Source organism: Dinoponera quadriceps, unplaced genomic scaffold, assembly GCF_001313825.1.
Source record: "Dinoponera quadriceps isolate SergipeBrazil2010 unplaced genomic scaffold, ASM131382v1 scaffold566, whole genome shotgun sequence".
NCBI lineage: Eukaryota > Metazoa > Arthropoda > Insecta > Hymenoptera > Formicidae > Dinoponera > Dinoponera quadriceps.
Window position 1 is genome coordinate 809,335 of NW_014555972.1, and position 22,242 is coordinate 831,576.

At 38.6% G+C, this 22,242-nt stretch overlaps 4 protein-coding genes across 11 annotated transcripts in view; 2 read left to right on the forward strand and 2 right to left on the reverse strand.

Annotated features, from left to right (window-relative positions):
- Nucleotides 1-1,302: 1,302 nt before the first annotated feature.
- On the forward strand, nucleotides 1,303-12,572 carry LOC106746381 (vinculin). Of its 6 annotated transcripts, none has more exons than XM_014622944.1 (18): nucleotides 1,303-1,545; nucleotides 2,750-2,857; nucleotides 2,975-3,120; nucleotides 3,192-3,468; nucleotides 3,696-3,896; nucleotides 3,977-4,217; nucleotides 4,537-4,769; nucleotides 5,348-5,714; nucleotides 5,870-6,298; nucleotides 6,720-6,811; nucleotides 6,907-7,000; nucleotides 7,637-7,690; nucleotides 8,116-8,187; nucleotides 9,165-9,289; nucleotides 9,507-9,746; nucleotides 9,826-9,916; nucleotides 10,128-10,163; nucleotides 11,760-12,572. In XM_014622944.1, the coding sequence occupies exons 1-18, from the start codon at nucleotides 1,489-1,491 to the stop codon at nucleotides 11,927-11,929; spliced, it is 3,033 nt and encodes a 1,010-aa protein (XP_014478430.1). In that variant the 5' UTR covers nucleotides 1,303-1,488; the 3' UTR covers nucleotides 11,930-12,572. The 6 variants fall into 6 exon arrangements, with proteins under 6 accessions (XP_014478430.1, XP_014478431.1, XP_014478433.1 ...); XM_014622945.1 differs by having other exon boundaries at nucleotides 8,119-8,187; XM_014622947.1 differs by lacking the exon at nucleotides 8,116-8,187.
- A 96-nt stretch (nucleotides 12,573-12,668) lies between these two features.
- Nucleotides 12,669-15,007, reverse strand: LOC106746234 (transcription initiation factor TFIID subunit 8). The gene is made up of 5 exons (XM_014622569.1): nucleotides 14,676-15,007; nucleotides 14,297-14,583; nucleotides 14,025-14,175; nucleotides 13,797-13,940; nucleotides 12,669-13,678 (listed from the first exon to the last, which is right to left on the reverse strand). The coding sequence occupies exons 1-5, from the start codon at nucleotides 14,803-14,805 to the stop codon at nucleotides 13,515-13,517; spliced, it is 876 nt and encodes a 291-aa protein (XP_014478055.1). The 5' UTR covers nucleotides 14,806-15,007; the 3' UTR covers nucleotides 12,669-13,514.
- Nucleotides 15,008-15,268: 261 nt separating this feature from the next.
- On the forward strand, nucleotides 15,269-16,937 carry LOC106746232. The gene is made up of 3 exons (XM_014622563.1): nucleotides 15,269-15,521; nucleotides 15,611-15,898; nucleotides 15,983-16,937. Exons 2-3 carry the CDS (start codon nucleotides 15,629-15,631, stop codon nucleotides 16,808-16,810), a joined length of 1,098 nt encoding a protein of 365 aa, XP_014478049.1. The 5' UTR covers nucleotides 15,269-15,521; nucleotides 15,611-15,628; the 3' UTR covers nucleotides 16,811-16,937.
- A 38-nt stretch (nucleotides 16,938-16,975) lies between these two features.
- Nucleotides 16,976-22,242, reverse strand: part of LOC106746233 (transcriptional activator protein Pur-beta) — a 26,823-nt gene continuing 21,556 nt past the window's right edge. For 2 of the 3 annotated variants that reach the window (XM_014622565.1, XM_014622564.1), the window contains exon 8: nucleotides 16,976-17,680. In XM_014622565.1, the coding sequence (XP_014478051.1) occupies nucleotides 17,438-17,680 (243 nt within the window). In that variant the 3' untranslated portion in view covers nucleotides 16,976-17,437. Of the gene's footprint in view, nucleotides 17,681-19,704; nucleotides 20,008-22,242 lie in introns of those variants that run through there. The other variant, XM_014622568.1, reaches the window with a different exon arrangement.

Genomic DNA, 22,242 nt, shown 5'->3' on the forward strand with positions numbered 1-22,242 from the left:
ATACCTATACTACTACTACTATAATTTCTTATTTTGCAAACTTTGTATTTCCTTACATTGTACTTCTTAACATGACTCTATACATGTTCTGTCTTGATTCCTTTTACTACTCTTGTTGTCTTTTGTACTCTCTCCTTTCTTTTTGGCAGTGCTCTTCAATGTAACTTCCTCATCATTATCAATCTCGTTATCATCACCATTAATCTCGTTAACAAAATCCTTATCTAACTTGACACTAGTCTCGTCGTCGCTAAATTCTTCATCACTACTAAGGTCGTCAAATTTCTTAATCTTCTCATGTGTCTGACCTCTGTGGGTTAATAATTCATTGTCATTTAAATTCAATTAAATATTTTTTCTCTTATGTACTTTCATGAGTTCCATGGCAAATCTAGCCATTGCTTTGTCTTCGGTGTTCATGGTAGAATATGTCTTACCTATATTATATAATATATAATAATTTAAAAATGGTATGTGCCAAAGTACAGTTGTATATAAATATCGAATATGCACTGCTTCTCTAATTCTTTTAATTCTCTAGTGAAATTTAATGGAGCCTGCACATTGTATTAAATGTCACTCGTCCTGATATATTTGTATATTATTTGTACGTTATATATGTATATTATTTAGATAAAAATAAAATTCAGAGGAATACAATTTTGTATTTTCTTTAGTATTTTTTTTTATGAAATAAGAAAGGAATTATGTTTATGTTACATATCAACCAGCGTAATATATACATTATATATGTTATGTGGGCCTGCTTTTCCCAAACAGCAGTACTCACACTTTAATATATAGACTCGCAATCCACTTTTCTGTTAACGCAAATAAAATTGTATTTTTCGCTCTCTACAGTCTACGTATCTCTTACAATAGTTGTCCCCCATTCGTCTCTATATTTCTATCGTGAGACCTTCTCGAGCGGCTATGTTGGCCGGTAATCTAGAACGTCTGTATCGGCAACCTGAACAGTACCGGTAATGAGGCCTACAGTTATGTAAATATAAATAACATAATATATAATATAAAAATTAAAAAATAATTATTTTTAAGTTCCTAATCTCTGGAGCATCAATCTTTTTTCATATATACATCACATCTTTTGTCACTTAAGATTGTAAAACTTCTATGCAAGTTAAAATCGGATATAGAAAAAATACACATCTAGAGTGAAACGAGGCCCGAAAGTGTAAGCTACGTTACGTTCTCCATTGATCGGTAACGCGTCGGTAACATGACAAGTACATGCGTGATTCGTCTTGGCGCTGCTGTCGAGATTGCTCCCAGATCTGATGGAAACAGCGGCCACAGTGAATGTTACGTACCCGCTCGGAATGGGTGTTACCTGATACAGCGTACGAGATACCGATCAGTGCGCTCGAATTCCTGTTTTTTTTTGTAACCGCGTTACTCGCGAGTTGAGGATTCTATTTTTTCTTGATACATCGTACTTTCGCGCAGCCTCACCGGAAATAAGCGATAATGCCGGTCTTTCATACCAAGACTATCGAGAGTATCCTCGAGCCCGTGGCTCAGCAGGTAATGAAAGTGTCAACACGTCATCATTATCTGTCAACTGTCATCATCGAAGCCGAGGAAAAAATCCGTGTTCGTGTCTTCTCCGAGGACGGATTATTTCTTCTGCTTCTTCGCGATTTCAAGGAACGGACCGACTGGTCTCGACCAGGAAATGCGCTCCGCGCCGCATCCGTGCATGGACGTTTGCGAAATATCTGATACGTTCGAGAAATGACGTGTACATATCCTGTTGAACAAACAAAACTCGCTCATCGGCTATATATAAGTGGTTTATCGTCTTATCCGTGACACTTGTACGACATTCACGGGTACTCTCGGCTCGTATTCTTGGCTTTACTTAGCGCTAATTATGTCTATTTAAATCTGCTACTTATTTCCTCTCGTCGTAAAAAGCACACTTAACATCGACGCGCGATAAAAATCACACGGTCACGTTTGGTAAAATAGATGCGGCGAGAATGCGTGTATTTGCCATGAGTCGAATTTACGGAGTAACCCTCTTGTTTTGTCTAGAATGCTTTATATAGAACTATGACATCATACTCCGTATATAGGACAGGGGTTACTAAATCCATCTTTCAGGCATATCCGCGCTTTCTCAGGCGAAATTTAATCCCTTTGGCCATTATGTGCGAGGATGTTCCAGGGCATTATTAGTCCCACGTGTCCAAAAAAGGACATGCTGCTGGTGGCAGACAGTATCACAGCATCCCACACACTCATGTATATTAGAATATTAATGAATCAGCTCTCATTTCATGATCAGATGTATCTTTGATACTTGATTTGCATACAAGGTCCCTGTTTTTGTCAGTATTTGCGAAGATTATTTAAATCTATTTTATTTATACATTTGGTATTTTAAATATAATTTTATATGTACGTATATATATATATATATATATACACACATAAATATTGTTAAGTTTAAAAAATTAAGTTTAAAATTGAATTTAAAAAGTAAAAAAAGTAACAAACTCTCTACTGAGAAATAATTTTATTTTTATTAAAATGATTAAAATAAAATTTAAAAAACATTTCTTAAGTATATTATAATATTGTATGAATTATATCAAACTGAATGAAACAGTTAAGAATATTTAAATTTTAAGTTCAATTGTCAAAGTATAGAATACAGTAATAATAGTAATAACAGAAATTATATGATAAACTAAATACACAATAGGTATAATTTATCTTCTAGGTCTCCAGACTTGTTATCTTACATGAAGAAGCCGAAGATGGAAATGCAATGCCAGATTTGGGACGGCCTGTACAGGCTGTCAGTATGGCTGTGACCAACCTTGTAAAAGTAAGTTTAAGAAACTTGTGTATAAAAAAATAATTTGGTTTCTCAAGTTTATTTTACTCCAGTCTTTTATTCCCATATTTATTGCATTACGTCTTGTTATCATTTTGATCCTTATAGGTCGGAAAGGAAACGATAAACTCGTCTGACGATGCATTGCTTAAACAAGACATGCCAGCGGCACTGCAACGTGTCGAGGGTGCTTCCCGTCTTCTGGAGGAAGCGTCGGCCATGTTGAAACAAGATCCGTACTCTGGTCCTGCCAGGTAAATTTTCGGATTTTTACATAAATTCATTTACAAATTTGTCGTAACGATTTTATGCTGTATCTTCCTAGAAAAAAGCTTATAGAAGGGTCACGTGGTATCTTGCAAGGTACCAGCTCTTTGCTTCTTTGCTTCGACGAGAGCGAGGTGAGGAAGATCATACGAGAATGCAAGCGTGTGCTAGATTACTTGGCTGTTACTGAAGTTATCGAAACGATGGAGGATTTGGTGCACTTCCTTAAGAACTTGAGCCCATGCCTTAGTAAAGTATCGAGGGAAGTAAGCGCTCGTGAGAAGGAGTTGACTCATCAAGTACATAGAGAAATTTTAGTGCGTTGTTTGGAGCAAGTAAGTGTGACAAAATCCCAATGATTATTATGATGTGTTTATATATCACTTGTGACGTCAAATTGTTCTATATATCGCTCGGATGTACAATTTAAAAAAATAATATTTTTTAAATAAGAATATTTTTGGAAATCCTGAATTTTCTTAGGTTTTCCTATGTATTACGATCAAGAAGTGTATTTTGCATCTTGAGACAATTTATTTATCGTATGTAATATATTTTGTAGGTTAAAACACTTGCCCCAATTCTGATCTGCTCCATGAAGATTTTTATCCACATTATCTCACAAGGTGGTAAAGGTGCAGACGAAGCGGCGGAGAATCGTAACTACTTGTCCGGAAGAATGTCTGACGAACTGAACGAAATTATTCGAGTTTTACAATTGACAACGTACGACGAGGAGGAATGGGAAGCCGATCAGTTGACTGTAGGTCGTTTTGCATAGCTTGTATGTAATCATATAGCTTGTTCGGATAGTGGAATTTTATATAATTTTGTTATTGTCAGGTGCTGAAAAAGGCTCAGAGTGCCATAGAATCTCGAATACGAACCGCCTATGATTGGTTGGACGACGGACTGGCTCTGAGAGGGGGAGTGGGAGAGAAGAGTCTTCGTCAAATAATAGAACAGGCGTCACGTTTGTCGGAACGTTATCTGCCTCCGTCGCAAGCGGAACCCATGTCTAAACTGGCCGCTCAAATAGTCACTATGACCGACGCTCTCTGCGAATTGCGTCAAAACGAAAAAGGTGACTTCAAACTCCATAAGATTTACATCACGTTCACGGATACGTTCAGCGAATGCAACAGTCGCGGAGTAACGATTCGAGTAACACAACGATTGGTTTACATATTTCCATGAAGAAAAAGTAATTAAGAGAGTTCGTGCGACTTTTAATATCGTAAATGAAAGATTGATAAAATTTCAGACACTTATTCAAATCTGTAATTGGTCAAATTCAGTATAACGAATAATTTCGAACGTGACTGTTGTACGTCCTGAAAGTAGCAACTGTCCGGGACAACGGACTTGATTCAGCCTAAATAACCGTATGTATATCTATGAAGGCACCACGCCGCAAGCGGAAGTCTTAGCACACAGTATTAAAGAGAAATTAAACGAGCTCCGCGGCTCGGTAGCGTCCGCTTTGGTAGCAGCAGATAAATCGGGAACCGCACAAACGGCACACACAGTAGCGGGTCGTTTAGAGCAAGCGAATAAGTGGCTTCTGAATCCGCAGCACGATGACAAGGGACTCGGTAAAAGGGCTATAGCTTTAATAATTCACGAAGGAAAGAAGGTATGATTTAACGAAGTCCTTTACTCGATCGTTCACGGTCATTGTTAAACTCGACACGCGTGTACACACGATTAGAAGCGCGTCTCTCGCCGACTTTTTTTCTCTTCTACACGGTTTAATTCAAACCAGTAATTTTCACTCTATAATGCTTAATGTCTTCAATGCTGCGCATAGAAAGAATGAGCAACATAGTGAAAATGTGAGTTTGTAAATACTTCTCGTTATTCTTCCAATGTATACTGTTCGTTACCGCAGTGTACCAATGCAAAGAGCCATGCAGAGTGCTTCGGGCGCCGTATATTTTCTCCAACGAGAATTTTCCATATGAGAGAATTTTAGATGAATTTCAAATTGAAATTTTCTACCCGAAGTCAATTCAACAGAATTTTAAAGCTTGTCGAGCTCTTCGAAATTTTGCTGAAAACGCATCGCATTTGTTTCGCCACAGGATATTAATCCACTTAAAGATAATATCACCTGGAGAAAACTCGCGAGATATCTGTTGCGCTCTGTGTATCGATTGTTTTCTCGCCAAGATACCGCGATACTCGCTGGTAAGGTCGTTGTTTGGTGAATAGGTGGCCGACGGTTTGCCGGGCATACACAAGGCGGAGATTCTGCAGTTGTGCGAAAAAGTGAGCAATCTGTCGCACCAGCTGGCCGGTTTCTGCGACCACCGTCTGGGCAATTCCCCGCGCGCTCAGGAGACCGCCCGGCAGCTGTCTCACAAGCTCTACGAGCTGAAGAACAGGATACAGCAGGCCGTGGTGTCCCGTGTCGTTGAAGATTTTATCGACATCACTACACCCCTCAAACAATTCACGGATGCCGTGTTGGCTCCCGCCGGCACACCGGGACGCGATCAGAATTTCAACGACAAAACTTATGCGCTGCAGACGTTCTCTAACAGAGCGGCGAAGACGGCCAGGATGGTCGCGGCTGGCGGTACGTATTTTGCGTGCGACGACGTGCGTCATCGATATTATCTATGTTTTATTACGTCGACGCACAAAATCAGTTGTTTATTCGAGCAATCTGAAAGTTATTGTTGTCGTCACCTCAATCACTTTACTAGAAAGAGCTGTTTTGCGCGTTTACAGGAAGTGGTGGAAACAAGAAGCTAGCCGAGGCGTTGGCCACTAGCGCTTCGCAGGTGGAATCCCTGACACCGCAGCTGGTCAACGCTGGACGTATCCGCATGACTTATCCGGACAGCAAAGCCGCGGACGAGCACTTTGAGAATTTGCGCCAGCAATACGCGGAGACGATGCAACGGGCGCGAGCGTTGTGCGACGAAGCGACCGACAGCGGCGACTTCATCAGGACCTCCGAAGAACAGATGCAGAAACACGCGTTCCTCTGCGAAGAGGCCATAGCCAAGGCTCTGCCGCAGAAGATGGTCGACAATACGGCGTCCATCGCGCGTCTCGCCAATCGAGTCATACTCGTGGCGAAGCAAGAGAGCGACAACAGCGAGGACCCCGCCTTTATACAGCGGGTGAATCATGCTACTGATGTCCTTCAGAACAGTAAGTATATCTCCTTATTTATGTATTAGCTTCCTATTTTTCTTTTTAAACGTCAAAGAACTACAAGCTCCGCACTTTGAATTTCTCTATTTTTTCTTCTGTTTCTTATTTTAGCATTTTATTATTGTTTCTGTTTTCTCGTAATCTTGGTATGTGACTATTGGTATATAAAATGCTTGAAACATAAGCAAAGTTCCGAAATTAGAATTTATAACTCAATTATGTCTACCTTGCTTTTAATCATAATCAAAAATCTGTATTGTGTAATTTGGGGTTCGTGTATATATTCTGCGTATTAAATGTAAACAATTATAACTCCTTACAGTGTGGATTCGTTACTTTGAGTGTTAACAAATATATCTTTCATTAAAAATTTAGTTTTTAATGTTAGATTCTCAAGGTTAACGGTTATATTTAACAGGTGTCGCTCCGATGGTACAAGATGCAAAATTCGTGGCAATGAACATTAATGACAGCAATGCGGTGTCACACTGGAGAGAAAGCAATCGTGCAGTACGTATCTCGTACCAATATGACATTTTCCATATATGTCTACCATAATTTTAAACCTCAGATTATATCCTTTTATATTTTTTTTATATTCTTAGCTCCTGGCTAATGTTGGACAAGTTCGTAAAGCCATTGTAGTCCAGCCCGATCTGGTGCCACCCTTGGAAATGTCACAGTTACACATTAACGACGGTAAGTTTTTAGATCGAATAAGTATAGCACATTTTCCATGCGCGAAGAATCGGTAATAATCCTTCAAGGCGAATTCTTTCTATCGGCTGAAACAAAAACATCTATAGGTGGGTGATTTCTCAATATTGAACAAGTTGCAACCTCGTGTTTTTGAGAGAAATTAGGATTGGGATGGAAGTAGTAATTAATTGTTAAATTTACTGTTCAGTAACTTTTGTAGAGATTCGTTGCATAACTTTGTAGTTTATAGAAATTTGTTAAAATAGGTTGAAATACTTTTATTACGCCACTAACAAACTTTTTTGCTTTTGTATACATATTAAATATGTAGAAACATTAGGTGAAATATTAGGTATAACTGGAAATATTATGGGCAGTGCTTGTATCATAGAAGAACGTTTTTTTTGTTTCATCTATCAAAATCATTTTATTCATATCGATGCTATCATATCAAATCATTATCTTTCTTCACATAATATTTTTTTTTAAATACTATAAATATTAATTTTTAGAGTTGTAAATGTTGGAATAACTAGACAGTGTCAGATAAATTACTCGCATTGGAAACGAAGTATCCAATATTAAAGCGTGTATGTAATATTAATGAAATAAGTATGTCTAATATATCTTTTACAGATGAACAATTCAAACAAATTCCAACCCTACAATATAATTACACCAAAGATAAAGGTATCTCTTTCAGCATGAAGTGATTTATGCATGATTGTTTATCATACAATTTTACAGACGCATTTCGTCTCTAAAAACAACGCGCAAAAGAAATGATAAAGACTGAACATACCTTAAAACATTTAATGAAATTTTATGGAAACATATATGATAAAAACATATATCTTATTATTTTCATTCATGCTCTTATTAGCACAAGTAGATCTCTTTTAGATCGAATTTCATTATTTATCACTGCATATTATTCATGAATGGAAAAGTTATAAAACGTGTCGTCTCATAATTGACAAGATCCATTGTCTCTTGCATTAATATTTGCTCACATTCATTCTTGTCATATGTAAAATGCGGAGTAACAATGATCGAGAAGTTAATTTTATCGACATCAAACTGTAACGTATTAATTATATTTGCTCCCCAATCAGTAGAGAACCCCGATCTTTTGTATCAAGAACTGGCTTCTGACAACGAGTTAGACAAGTCAATTCATGACGGAGGTAACTTGAAACACACACACTTTTGGGCCATAAGTGAACTTTCTGTCTCTGATGCTTCAATTTTTACTTGTCCCTGATACAAAGCATGTCGAAGATTAAATTTTTACTACGTTAAACGTTGAATAGTTGAAACGTTACGTATATGGCCGGTTGCAATGTCATCACATGATATAACATTATTCTTAACATATGTTTACATAAGTATGTTAAAAATCTTGTTTAAATATTTTTTCACAAGTTACATTTTAGTATAAGTTACATTTGTGAATATGAACTTATAGTTTTCATGATTCGGGAAAACCGGTTTTTTTTATTTCTCGCAAAAAAAAATTGAAAGAAAGCCATTTCTCCACGAATTTTTTAGTTTCTTTTCGCATAAAAATAAGAAAATACAATTTTTTTTAAACAATGTATGAATTTGTTGAAGAGAGGAAACTGCATTTTTACCTCCTAATCATGCATATATAGTATTCATGATACATTACATCGATTATTATCATTGTGCAATATTAATGATTAAAAACACTTGATGCGGTAGATTTGAATTTGTTATATTCTTCACGTAATTGATACTTATTATTATCAATATTATAGCATTGAACTGTGGTGATCAAGTGGTGATATATATTTAAAATTATTCACACATAACTCATAGCGTTAATTGCCGATTAATACATATTTATTTGCGAGTCTAAGCAGCATGGTGCTAACACAACGCTTAGTTACACGCATGCAGGAGCATTTATGCTACATGTTACATCTGATTTTATTTTAACATCATATGTTTCTGTCTTTCAATGCTACGTGGATTACCAGTTTATTACGATTACAATATCGACGACGGTAATTACTTCAATGTATCTTATACGTAACTTACGTCGCTACGATTGTACCACGCATTCGATTTGATTTTGGAAAGTCATTTACTGTAATATTTATTTGTATTAATGCTATATTCGCGTGTTTATTATGTATAGAAGTGGCACCTCCTCGACCACCTCTACCAGGAGGCGACGTCCCGCCGCCGAGACCTCCTCCTCCCGAGACGGACGACGAAGACGAGATGTTTATGCATGCTCCTCAACCTAATCAACCGATAATGGTGAGAGAACGTCTTGTTATTATACTATTATTGCATTATTATTGTTTAATCCTTAACTCACTCTGAAAGATAAGTTAAATTCTATCTCAGGCTTCTCATTATGAAATATATATCTTCTACCACAGCTGTCTGTGATTGATGTTATTAATAACGATTATTAAATATAAGCGTAAAACAGAGTTAAACAGAAGAGCTACATGTGGGATTTACTGTACAGATGGCTGCCCACGGTCTGCATCAAGAAGTGCGGCAATGGTCGAGCAAGGACAACGAAATCATTGCCGCAGCGAAGAAAATGGCCATACTAATGGGCAGATTATCAGGGCTTGTTAGGGGCGAGGGCGGCAATAAACGAGACCTTATCGCATGCGCAAAGGCCATCGCCGAAGCTTCTCAGGAAGTCACCCGTCTGGCGAAGGAGCTCGCCAGAGAATGTACCGATAAACGTATTCGAACGGTTCGTCTCGTCTTTCCACCTCTAGAATTCTACGATGACGTGATGTAATCCTCGTCCTAACTGATGCGTTTCCTTGCAGAATCTGCTCCAAGTTTGCGAGCGTATACCTACTATCGGTACGCAGCTGAAGATACTATCTACCGTGAAAGCCACCATGCTCGGAGCACAAGGTACAGTTTCTTTTCGACGTTTCTGTCTCAGTTTACGTATCGATCATACTCGGTGATGATCAACTCGCGACCGCCAGGCTGATTAAGAGATATTTACTAGTGATCTCTAGGATGATATAATCTCTCTCTCTCTCTCTGCGAAACATTGCGCTTAACGGAAATGTGACGACTACTATTATTAATGAAGAAATTAAATTCTTTGTGTATATAGAGACACTCCCGACCTGGGAAGAGCTGATGCTTTATGGTAAAGAAGTTGCAGACTTCTGTGCTTGATGTTACCTTTTCTTTCTCTCTTTCTTTCTCTCTTAATGGCGTTTATTTTATTCCTTTAAAGATTCGGTGCCAATTGATTTTCTGACATTGGCGCGTTACACTTACTGCATTGAAATGCATGCAACCCTTACTTTTCCCCTCGAGAGGAAATACAAGAAGGTGAAACACTGAAGTCCAGACGTATGAGTAGAGACGCGAAGTACAGACGTTATGAAACGCGAAATAATAATAGATGCGGGCAGTAATTTATGTAACAGCGTAATTTATCGATTTTGCTATTTCTTAGTGAGAAATAGACTAACATGATTTTCGTATTTTATTTAAACTTTAAATGGCATGCCCTTGGTATGCATCTGCTCGTCGTGGTGTAGATGAATTGATTGGCTGCAGTAAGTGAAATATTAAATTCATAACTGATTTTTAGATAGCAGATCCATTTGACATAACGATATATATTCATACTTCCTATCTGTCGAATATGTATCATTTGTATATTTCACATATATCTATCATTTATTTCCTCATTGCCGACTGCCGTGTTGCAATTTGTAATTTGTACATATGTATATTGTGGTTAGCAGGCGTCCGAATTCTCTTTCTTTCGAACGATCCATATCGGTTTTCACGAGAGTTTTCTTTACACAAATGTCAGTTTCATCTCCTGTTCTGAGATATATATTTTCATTTTCATCCATGCATGCGTTTTGCATAATTACTAGGACTCCGATCTAAAGTTCCACCATGCAACTTTGATTTGAATCTGTGTTATATTCTTAATAATCTTGAATACGTGAGCCCTAGTAATTATGGGATCATTTTCTTTGAAGTGTAAGTTTACGTATACATTAAACACATTCACGACACTTATATGCACTTGGTTCCCCGATTCTAGCAGTAATAAGTAGACGTATGTTGCATGTGAGCCACACGCATCACGTTTCGATGTAGAGTACATTTATCATCTCGACACGTGCGAAGAAGTATTCGTATTAGGTGAAATTATGATAGAAAGATTTTTCTATCATCACGGAATACATATATGAAATAGTTTAGGATAAAATTATATTTGTATAATCGTTCCAATCTCTTCCATTTAAGGCTCCTCACTTTGACTATCCTTGTCTGATGACGTCAGAAGCGAGAAATCGCATGTCAAAATATGTTACGGTATACGTGGAAATAAAAGAATATTTGCATAAAACGACATTCGTGATAAATTCAGCATGTCCGGATGTTTTTTTCAACCTAAACAATCAATAATAAATAGCCGAAAATTAGTGTAACATACAACTTACGTTTTTAACTTATCTTTTCTCATGATTTCTGTTTTGTTAATTTTACGGCTATTTATTGATTGTTCAGGTTAACGGAAAGCGTCCGGACATTTTTATAAATATGCTGAATCTATCACGAGTGCTATTTTACGAACCATATTACAAATATAATTTTATAAAATACAACGATTAAAGCTTTTTTAGAAATAAAACACATGTAAACATGGATGTGCCAAAGAATTGTCTCTTCGACTGTATTTAACGATCGCTTTCTTTATATTGTACACGTATAGGTACGGAGGAAGATCAGGAAGCGACGGATATGCTCGTCGGGAATGCTCAGAATCTCATGCAGAGTGTGAAGGAAACTGTGCGTGCCGCGGAATGCGCCAGCATAAAGATTCGTACTGCCTCCGGTATGAAGCTGCGCTGGGTGCGTCGTCAGCCTTGGTATCAATATTAGATTCCAATGTGAGGCACGTCTACAATCTTCAAATTGAGGAGAACATACAAGATTTCGATTGGTGTTCATATGTATTAGCAGCAATTTGTCCACGGCATATGAGAAAGAAAAAATCGCTAACATACAATATATTTCTATATAAATTTCAAGTATACACACTAATTGTGTAGGGTATCACGCTTCAGAGAAATTTACGGACTGACTTCTATTGTATTTGTTTCAACCATAAATTATTAATTCATTTTTTTTTTATGTTTGTTTTTTTAAAGAAAGCAATACTAATAGTCATATATACATTAAAACGCACAATTATTAGAAGCTAGACAAACAGTAATAACAGATGTTTATTCATATTTTATGTTGTTTATTATGATTTTTATAGCATTCTATTAATTTTACTTTGTTTAATGAAATAACCATGCATAATTAAATAAGCTAATCATGAGTACTACGTTATAGCTTGGGAATTAATTTTTGATCTCTTAGTTCAATATTTCTGGAAAGAATGAAAAGCCTTATTTATATATCCAATATATCTCATAATACGCTAAAAATGATAGTACTTTAATATAAGCTTTAATATAAGTAATATATATTATGTTGGCAACATAATAGTAATATATAACGGTGATTATATATATATATACACACACACACACACACACACGGACAAACATCGTATATTATATAATGCGTTATCTGCAACGAGTCGAACCACATGTCGGTTAAGCTGGCAGANTGATAAAAAATTAAACACAATAGAATTCGTAAGATATATAAATATTTATATCTATGTAAGTAAAATATTTCTATCTTTGTTACATAGAATATTATCACACGGGACGAAAATGTTATATTTTTACAAATTAATCACGAGTGTAATCATACACTTAAGATTGCTATGCTAGTATATTAAACTACTATGTATAGCGGCGTTATCTAGATTCACAATCTAAATCATTTCTAACATTTGAATATAAAAAGTATAGAAAAATGTGAATCTACACAAAAAAATAACAAAATAATAAAATACTGGATCGACGAAATATAAAGATTTTATCTGACTATTGCCAAACCAAATGCTTACATTTTCGAGATTGCTAGATGTTTCAGATGACGAAGTTAGACATCTACCGCTATGCATATGGTATTAATATATTAGAAAAATATATTTTTATAGGTTTTATGAGGTTGTAGTAGCATCAATTTCGGCATTGACTTTGCGTTCCCGTATTATTTTCGAAATGGTGCTAATGTGTGCAATATTGACCTAAGCAATGTTGCTATGTATAATAATGGAAAGTGCTAACCATATAGCGATAACAATTTTTTAACATGTATTCTGCACACACATACACAGTGTAGATCAAGTCGAAACATTTTAAATACGGAATGTTACATATTAATTCTCAACAACAGATAATGACAAATGTATTTCAGAATACTTTTATGTAATCATATTTATAATAAAAATAACTTTTATTGCATAACGTCGAGTTATTATTCTTAATTACTACTTAAGACACTATAAAATACCTGTACAATACGTCAGAAATTATTATTTAATATTATTACATCACAGAACTTAAGAATCGAAGGGCTCTCTTTTGATAGAATTTTGTCCAGGTATTGTCGTACCTGGTATTTTATTCTTAGGAATCTTTCCTGGCCTTAAGTACGGATTATCTATAATATCTTGCTGAGTAGTAGTCTCACCATTTTGTTCATTCTCATTTTGTGCTTGATTACCTGTAAACAATAATTTGCAATGACAATCGATACAACAATTTGTATCATATTAGATCAACTAGGCAATATACATCTATATGTTAAATTTGTCTCCATACATATGTACAGAAGGCCTCACCTTCTTTGGTTTCTTCGCTTTGTTGCTCTTTCTTTTTCTTCACCGGGCTTGGTTCAAAATGAAAGTCTGTATCTGGCTCAAATATTTGATCTTGTGGTAGAAGAGCAGAAATATAATTGGGGGATTGCGACTTACAAGATATTACTGAAAGCAAAGAAAATGCATGTTCTTAAGATACTAACTTCATTTAATCAACAGATTAATATGAATAAATAACAGATTGTTTACAGGGGAACATGCTATTGTCTTCTGTGAGGAATAAACTGTGTGTCTCCCCTGTCTTAGCTATAAACCTTGTTAAAGCTCTTTCGATATCTCGTTTCTGTGTTGCTGCCTTTTCCCTTATTGCTTCGTATTCTGTCACAGGTTGCTTATGTGTCTACAATATATATATCTACTGTTAAATTAAATCAGCACATACTATATTATTCAATATCTTACTCGATCATATAATCAGTATACAAATATAAATATAAGACAAAAATAAATTCAATGCTTACTGGTGTTCTTATATATGCATGTGGATCAGGAAAAGTTGGTAAATGATTTGGTATGTGTGATGGGTGGCTTTGCTTGATACCAGCTTGCAAGATATTCAGTTGTTTTGATTGTGTCTGTTGCTGAAGCGCTGGCAAAACTGTCCTATTCTGTCTCTTTGCATAAGTCTCCAAGTTATCTAATTTTAAACCCATATTGATTAACGCCAATATCACATCCGCTATAAGAGGCTCAGTTCGTCCAGCCAGTTCGCAGTAATTTCTCGCGGAAGCTCCGACCTCCACAAGAACTATAAACGAAAGTTTGCGGCGTTTCATTCAAGTTAGGTAGTTTAAGTCAGGTTAGGTTAGATATAATTATAAGTTTAAATGTGAATTTTACATGACTGTAACATTTCCGTAAATGTCTCCACTACATCCTTCTCACACGCGTCAAAACCGCTCTCTACTAAAATACTGCAAACCACATGACTCAATATTTTTCGTCGTGTATTGACTGTTTGTACATCCATGTTGATATGATGAACTGTCGTATAGCTCTTCAAAGAAACAAAGATTTCCTTTTACTTTCTCCAGTAAATATTTGCTTCTTTGAGAACACCAAGTCTTCGTTATCTTCTTATGTCTCTTCTTCCTTTATCTTTTTTTATATTCATTTCAGGAAAAGTGTAGGTCCTGTTTACTCTTTTAGATGCACCACTCTCTATTTTTCCTTTTTTCTCTGGTAAAGATATATGGTAAAGATTCCTTTCTAGCAAGGAACACGGGACCGTTCCATTGGCTACATACATTTTAGATAGCGCGTGAAACGATCCTTGTGTTGGAAAGCAGTCCAAGGCTACGGTCCATTTCATATTGCAAACGCTTTGAAGCGCCAATCATGTTCTTCCTTTACGCGCTTCGAAGCATTTGCATTGCGAAACGGACTCTAGCTCAAATACATCTTTTTCATTTTTAGTACAGAAAGTGCAACACAGTACAAGTAGGAACAACATGGCCGATTCCGTGGTGGATCAGGCGGACCTTTGTTTTGAATCGATATAATTACCCAAGATGAATCGAAAAGACTTTTACTTTTCGATGGTGCGATCGAGACTAGGTAGTGATAGCTCTAGATGAGCTCGATCAATTTCAATAAGAACCATGTTCATCGTTTAAGTCAAAATGTCAATGTTGTATTGTAGAAATGGAGCTTCGAGTAAATCGTTGTTAAAATCAGCATGTGCAAGTAAATATCTCCATATTATTTCTACGTTTGCTTATTTTCATCTTGCTTTTTATGAAATAATATAATCTATATAAAATTGTGTCTTATAGGTTATTTTCTCCATTTAAATGCTCAGCATACAATGTAATATAATCGAATGTTTATATATTTATATTGTGAGCTGTGATATGGATGCAGACATATTAAGGACAATATTGAGGAGCTTCGGTGATGCAAAGAATATTACCGAGTCTGAGGATTACAAAAACATATCGAGGGAAGTTGTACTTCAGTCCGATGTGGTATCTGACACTTTATGTGCATCATTGAGCAATCTTCTGTGTTACAAAGTATCCAAACAGGTCTATCAACGTTATTCGATACGGCTGTTGATAATTGTACGTTAATTCCTTGCATCAATACACACATTGGTATATTTCCTTTCTCAATAGATCTGTATCTCAATATGATTGGTATTTCAGGACATTGTGCGGAAATGGTGCAGAGCTACGAGCAATTTTGATCATTTGCAGATCTTTACGTCTGAAAGGAATGGCATGAAATATGTGACTACTCTTTTGAACAAGTATCTTACGGACGACGTTCTGAGTAACTGTTGCTCGGACGACGCCCTGGTGTCATTGACCAGCGCTGTGATGCATCTGTCAACGGGAGATCCGTCATTTGCGCGTCACTTGGACAGATTACTCGTGAGACTCTCGCGATTCGAGACGAACGATAAAATCGAGAGGCTGCTGCGCAATGCTCTGAGCACAGATCTGCGCCTGAAATTGTCCACAAAGGAGGAGATATATCTAGCGAAGAGATCGAACCTGATAGAAGGACCTTTGCTCGACGGTTTCACGCGTATGTTCTCCGACGCGAGTGAAGGGGATCGCGCGGAGAAACGGCAGCATGACGAGGAAACGCTGAATCGTTTGTTAGCACTTAGCGCCGAATCCACTCGTGTCTTCCAGATGACGTTTAGCTTCTTGAAGGAGCTGCTGATTCGGCTGCGGTACGCTCCCGCGGTCACAGACTTCACAGGCTCGTTATTGAGTCGGGTGGCCGCTCATTGTGAGCAACAGGACAAGGACATGGTGGACTTGTATCCCAGCAGACTGCGTTCCTGCGTGATTCTGTTGAGGATCAAGCCCGAGCATCACACCGCGCGGAGCAAGGAATACACGTTGCAGACCGTGAAGCGAATTCATCATGAGAGCAAGGACGCTGCATTAATTCTGATGTCTCACTTCCCCGAGTGGCTGGAACTCCTCTCGACTTATGTCGCGAACGACGCGCTCAGTTGACCACCGTGGAGAGTAACCATCGCGTCCTTTCATCGTTGTTCAGTATTCCCGATTGTTGTATGATATGTATATACCGCGAAGCGCTTATACATCTTTATTTATATATAAATATTTTGAGAGAAGAGAATTTTATATGTTCTTCAATAAGAAACGCACGACACAGTGTCCGTGTTACAGGCAGATTTTTATTCGTTCGGGCCACAAAGCGCACGCCGAGGAAAAGAACGAACGAAAGCGCGTATCCTCAACACCGTATTTTATACGCTCGCACGTTTATAATAAAAAAAAAGAAAACATGACAAACAAACAATATATCGCAACATTCGGGCGCTTCGGAAAAGAAAGAAAAATAACGTCTTTCCGTCCGCACGCACGGCGCGGGAAAATGTGCAAAACGAAAAGACAGAAAGCGAGTTTCCCGGCGTAAACGATTCGACAGAACCGGCGTGAACTCTCGACATGAACCGTCCCAACGATCGTGTATGCGTTTCACTTAAATTAAGACAAACGCCCGCCATATAAAGTAAAATTCCAATCCGAACAATCTCGCGCAACGCAAGGGCAAAACGAGTTCATCAACGAATCTGTAACCGGAGAATTGATTAATCACACCATAAGATTTAGGGCTTATTGTTCTTCGCAAGACTCCATTGCCTCCGGCATCGCGCTGTTGTTGTCGGTCACAGCGGAGCAGGACAAGGATACGGCGTCGGTGGTGGCAGGGGCGGAATTGGATTTGACAGGATCGACGGGGGATAGTTTCGCCTGGCGCGGCAAGGACCTCCGTCTTTTCGGGAACTCGTACTGCTGCTGCTGACCGCTCTGACGTTTCTCCGTCTTGCCGTTGATGGACTTCGGCTGCGTTGCGACCTGTTGAAGCCCAATCGCGTCAGAGTGCGGATTATGTAATATATCGCTGAGAAACGATTTCAACGGGAAATCGGCGCTGAGCTAATCGCGACGTAGCACGTAATCGTTTTGCTCATTGCATCGCGACGTTCTTTAAACAAATTTACAAACAATTCGAGTAATAAATACACGAGGAAAAAATTGGTACCAATTCGAGACTCGTATTCTCATATACGAAGTGAAGTAATAATCGTTACCACCTTGAATATCTTCGAAAGTATTAGTAAGAGAACAAATTTATCTAATAGAAATTACATGGTACTGAAACCATTGTTTTATGGTGGTAACGTTTCTTTTCCTAACTGTAGTAACTTCAAAGATCTGAAGGCCACCTTTGTTTTCTCTAAACGAATCAATTTTTTGTAACGTAAAACCGATTCCTTGGTTCATTCTTCATGTAAAAGTATTGAGATAAGATCATTGAAAAGTGAATATTTTCCGAGATATTTTACTTTTCGCCTTGATACTTTTCAATGCAAAATATGAAATATCTCATAAAGTATTTAATTCTCCATAACATCGCCTTAATACTTTCATACATAATATGAGAAATCGATTACTGATATAAATCATTATTGGTGCATCGATACAAGATACAACGATTTTTTTTTCTAGTTTCGAAGATATTCAAGGTGGTAATGGTTGTTACCTCACTCTGTATAAGAGCAAGTTTTATCTTCATTTGAGATTATTCTTGCTTACATGTATATAAGAATCTGAGTCTTGAATTGATATGAAATTTTTTTTTACGTAGAAGGCTGAAGAAAAGACGAGCGAAAGCGAGAAGAGAGATTGCATTGGAAGCAAGTTGAGATAGAATGCGCAAAGAGCCGGAAAATCGCGCGGAAACTGTAAATTGCGTGTAGAAAAAGAATCGAGAAAGTAATCGGAAAAAGAAATGCGGTTCACAATTCACGAGCTATCGCACGGAGCTTCGAGATCCGGGCGAGGTCGTGGTTCGAAGTCCGGACCGTGGGTCATCATGAACAACCCGGTTGATGTAACTCTTTTGATTTAATCGTTCTGTCAAAGATCTCCAATTTAGCTTGTCGTAACAAAAGTAGACGAAATTCTCACGCAGTCCGCTATTTGCCGTTACACATTGCGTGCGAAGCGTCGCCCGCGGCTTAGAGCGCAACATTGGTACATCATCGTGTTCTCGTGCTTCTCTCTCATGACGAAAGGACGACGTTCTTGCCTCCCTTTCCGACGTCCTTTCGCGATTACACGGCCGTCGCAGGGCCGCGCGACTCGAAACAACTTATTTTTATGCGCCGTAATTTAAGAAAGGGGTCGGGGATGGGTGCCGAAGAGCTTTCTATCTGTCTGTCTGTCTCTCTCTCTTTCTCTCTCTCTCTCTCTCTCTCCTCTCCCCCTCTGCGCTTTCTGTACACACTTCCAGTCGATTTCTAACAAGGGGTGGTGGATGGTATTACTTTGGAGGGTGTCGGGACAGGTGGATTCTCCCTCTCACTCGCTTCTGCGTTCGATGAGAGTGTCCGGGTGAAAGTATAGACCAGTAGAAATGTTATAAAATGAAATGCTCTGTTACCTTGTAAAACGTGTTACATTTAACATCGAGGCGTTGAGAATCTTGATTTCCGTATCTTTTTTTTTCTTCCTTTTTTTCGTTTCGAACGTGTGAGCCGTAATAGTATAGTTGTGTCTAGCTTCTTTTTTTTTGTTTTTCATCGTAGTTTTTCTTCTCTTCCTTCGGTTCTTCATGTCGAACACGCAAATGTCGAATAGACGAACAGCGATTTCCTCTCCTGCGCGACTGTTAACGTTGTTGCTACCGTTTCGTATTTCTTGTGTTGTCTTTTTCTTTTTTTTTTTGGTTGGTTTTCTCTTTGTTCTTTCTCCCGCTTCGGCTTTACCTCCTATGTCGTGTGTGTGTCTGCCTTTTAAGCGCCTTTTTGTCAACCATTACAACAATACATATATACACGATCACACGCGGTATACGCACGGGGGGGNGTAAAAATGGCTTGCCTTTTTAATTAAACTACGGTTTATCTTTGCAGCACGGGCGAAAGGTCGTGGCTGGGCTCCAAAGGCGTGCGCGTTCGTCGCATTTTTTTTATCGCGCGCGGACGTTTCTTGTCGCGCGATACGAGACACTTCGCGTCAAGAAGACCGAAATCCCGCGGATCTCCCGGCCTCGCCTCTCTCGGAGGAGCAGTCTCCGAATCCACGCGAGTCCTCGAATCCACGGATCACTCGGGAAACACTCGAACGGAGAAGAACCTCGGGTCCTCGAGTTCGCGCATCTCGGGATCCGGCGGGATCTGGAATCCCAAAATTCGTGGTCTCGCACGGAGGAAGAAACATCGGTTGCATTAACGTGGACGAACCAAACGTGTTTTGATCAGAGAAAGCAGAATCTCTATGGTTGATACAACAGAATTTTGTTCATAAGAGTCAGAAATTCTGTTTCTCTCAATCAAAATGCGTTTGGTTCATTTATGATCACGTTAGTTCAATCAATTTTTCTTTTCCGTGCGTTATGTGTCGAGTTTCGAGACGCTCATGATACGAGACCCGCGTTTTCGCGAGTTTTCGAATCCTCCAGTCTCGGAATGCATCCTTGGCAGATATCCGCGAATTCCAGGACCCTCAAATCCACGGTGTCCTTTGGCTGGTATTCATAGTCGTATCTTATATTTAAGACCGTTTTAACACTAAAACTACTGACGATTAACATGCACCTTTCTACCGGAGTAGATTATAGGACCGGAGCAAATAAGATTTTTGAAAAAAAATACGCAATGCGAAGGAAAAAATATTTATTCTTTTACACATTGCGGCTTAAAAATTACGGTTAATCTCAGAGAATGTATCATTAAAAATTGGAGTAACTTTTATAAGAAAAAATTACAAACCGGTCATTTGACCGGCTTTGGTAGTTTTGTAGCCAATGAAATAAGCCGTACGGAATCTAAAGGTGAACTTTTAAGACGGTCTTGACTATAAGATCTAACTATGGATACCGACCTTTAAGACTTCGAGAAGTCCTACGATCCTACGATCCGTGGATCTCGAGGCCTTGCGAATTCCGAGACGCTCGGCGATCTCTGTCGACAGAGAGAGAGAGAGAGAGAGAGAGAGAGAGAGAGAAAGAGAGAGATGGGACACTGGAATCTCCGATCTCATCCGGGACCCTGCGATCCTTCGATCGACGGAAAGGAGCTTCGGTTTCTCGGACGTTGGGTTCTGGGAGGAATTCTCGGGTCTTCTCGGGACGTCTTTAGGATGCGCTAAGGCTAACATTCCTCGTGCTTATCCCCGGTTTATCATGCCAGTGGACCGATCTTTCGCCTCGACTCCGGGCGGGTTGCTCTCTCTCTCCCTCTCTCTCTCTCTCTCTCTCTCTCTCTTGCATTCTTTAATAATTAATAATATTGAAATGTTACAAACTATGTGGCGGAAAGAACGTTTATCCGAAGAAACAATAGATACGAATTTGCGCCCGACGAAGTCATCCTCCATTGCCTTGCAACATTTCGCGAGAGAACTCGGCTCGACAAGTACTTATATAACAATTAATATTATGCTGATATATCGATTCTCGCGAGAGATGAGAGTAACGTTCAAGAGTTTTCTTGCGCACTGTCGAACGTCTCTTCAAGTGTCGCAAAGTCACGGCGCGCCGTCAGACGACGCCCGTCCGCCATCGAGGACGATGCACCGCGAATGCCATGCTACGTCGCGAATTCACGTCGAGGTGACTCTCGCTCGGTGAACCGAAAGCTCTGTCGCCGGACCGCAAGATATTTACATGAAAATTTCACTACAACCGCGATTAGAGGAGGGTATCTCGCGCGACGTCACAGCGGTATAAATTCGGCGGTATTCTTTGACGTGCACATTCATTCACTCACTCACTCACTCACTCACTCACTCACTCACTCACTCACTCACTCACACACACACACACACACACATACACATCGCTACAATGGATTCTTAATTACAATCAGGCGCTATACACGGTGCGAGAGAAAAAAGGATACCTGCGCTGTGCGCTGGGAGGATGAAAAACGTTGATAATTGCAACAGACTGTTATCTTTAATAAATCAAACGACATACAAAGGCCAATCGCAAGTAAATCTCACTTATTTTCTGCAACAATAAACTCTGATTTTTTTGTTTTCGTTACGCTACTGATGATATAATGTGATAACTCAGGGTCAGAGCGCGCGTGATTCTCACGACGATTACCTCGCGCAGCGATTTAAACATGTTCGGCAGCGCATCGTCCTCGCGATCGGTGTGTTTTTTATTTATTTATTTCATTCTTTTTTTTTCTCTTATATCTCTCATTTTCATTTCCCTCGCTTTACAAAAAAGAGAGTAGCTCGCTCGTCTCGATTGTCGAGCGTATACACGCACACAAATTATAGCATTCACGCACGCATGCACACACGCGAGAGCGCGCCAGGAGGAGGAAAAAGAAAACGCACCGCGCCGCGAAGGTGACGATTTATATATATATATATAAACGATTTATATATATATATAT

What these genes read in the sequence shown, in the direction of transcription:
- LOC106746381 (XM_014622944.1), top strand. Translation starts at nt 1,489, where the DNA reads ATGCCGGTCTTTCATACCAAGACTATCGAGAGTATCCTCGAGCCCGTG. An exon ending in TACTGATGTCCTTCAGAACA is followed by an intron (nt 6,299 to 6,719) that starts GTAAGTATATCT and finishes TATATTTAACAG; the next exon opens with GTGTCGCTCCGATGGTACAA. An exon ending in CAAGTCAATTCATGACGGAG is followed by an intron (nt 8,188 to 9,164) that starts GTAACTTGAAAC and finishes TATTATGTATAG; the next exon opens with AAGTGGCACCTCCTCGACCA.
- LOC106746234 (XM_014622569.1), bottom strand. Translation starts at nt 14,805, where the DNA reads ATGGATGTACAAACAGTCAATACACGACGAAAAATATTGAGTCATGTG. An exon ending in ATGCATATATAAGAACACCA is followed by an intron (nt 14,176 to 14,296) that starts GTAAGCATTGAA and finishes TATATATTGTAG; the next exon opens with ACACATAAGCAACCTGTGAC. An exon ending in AAGCGAAGAAACCAAAGAAG is followed by an intron (nt 13,679 to 13,796) that starts GTGAGGCCTTCT and finishes TATTGTTTACAG; the next exon opens with GTAATCAAGCACAAAATGAG.
- LOC106746232 (XM_014622563.1), top strand. Translation starts at nt 15,629, where the DNA reads ATGCTCAGCATACAATGTAATATAATCGAATGTTTATATATTTATATT. An exon ending in CGATACGGCTGTTGATAATT is followed by an intron (nt 15,899 to 15,982) that starts GTACGTTAATTC and finishes TTGGTATTTCAG; the next exon opens with GACATTGTGCGGAAATGGTG.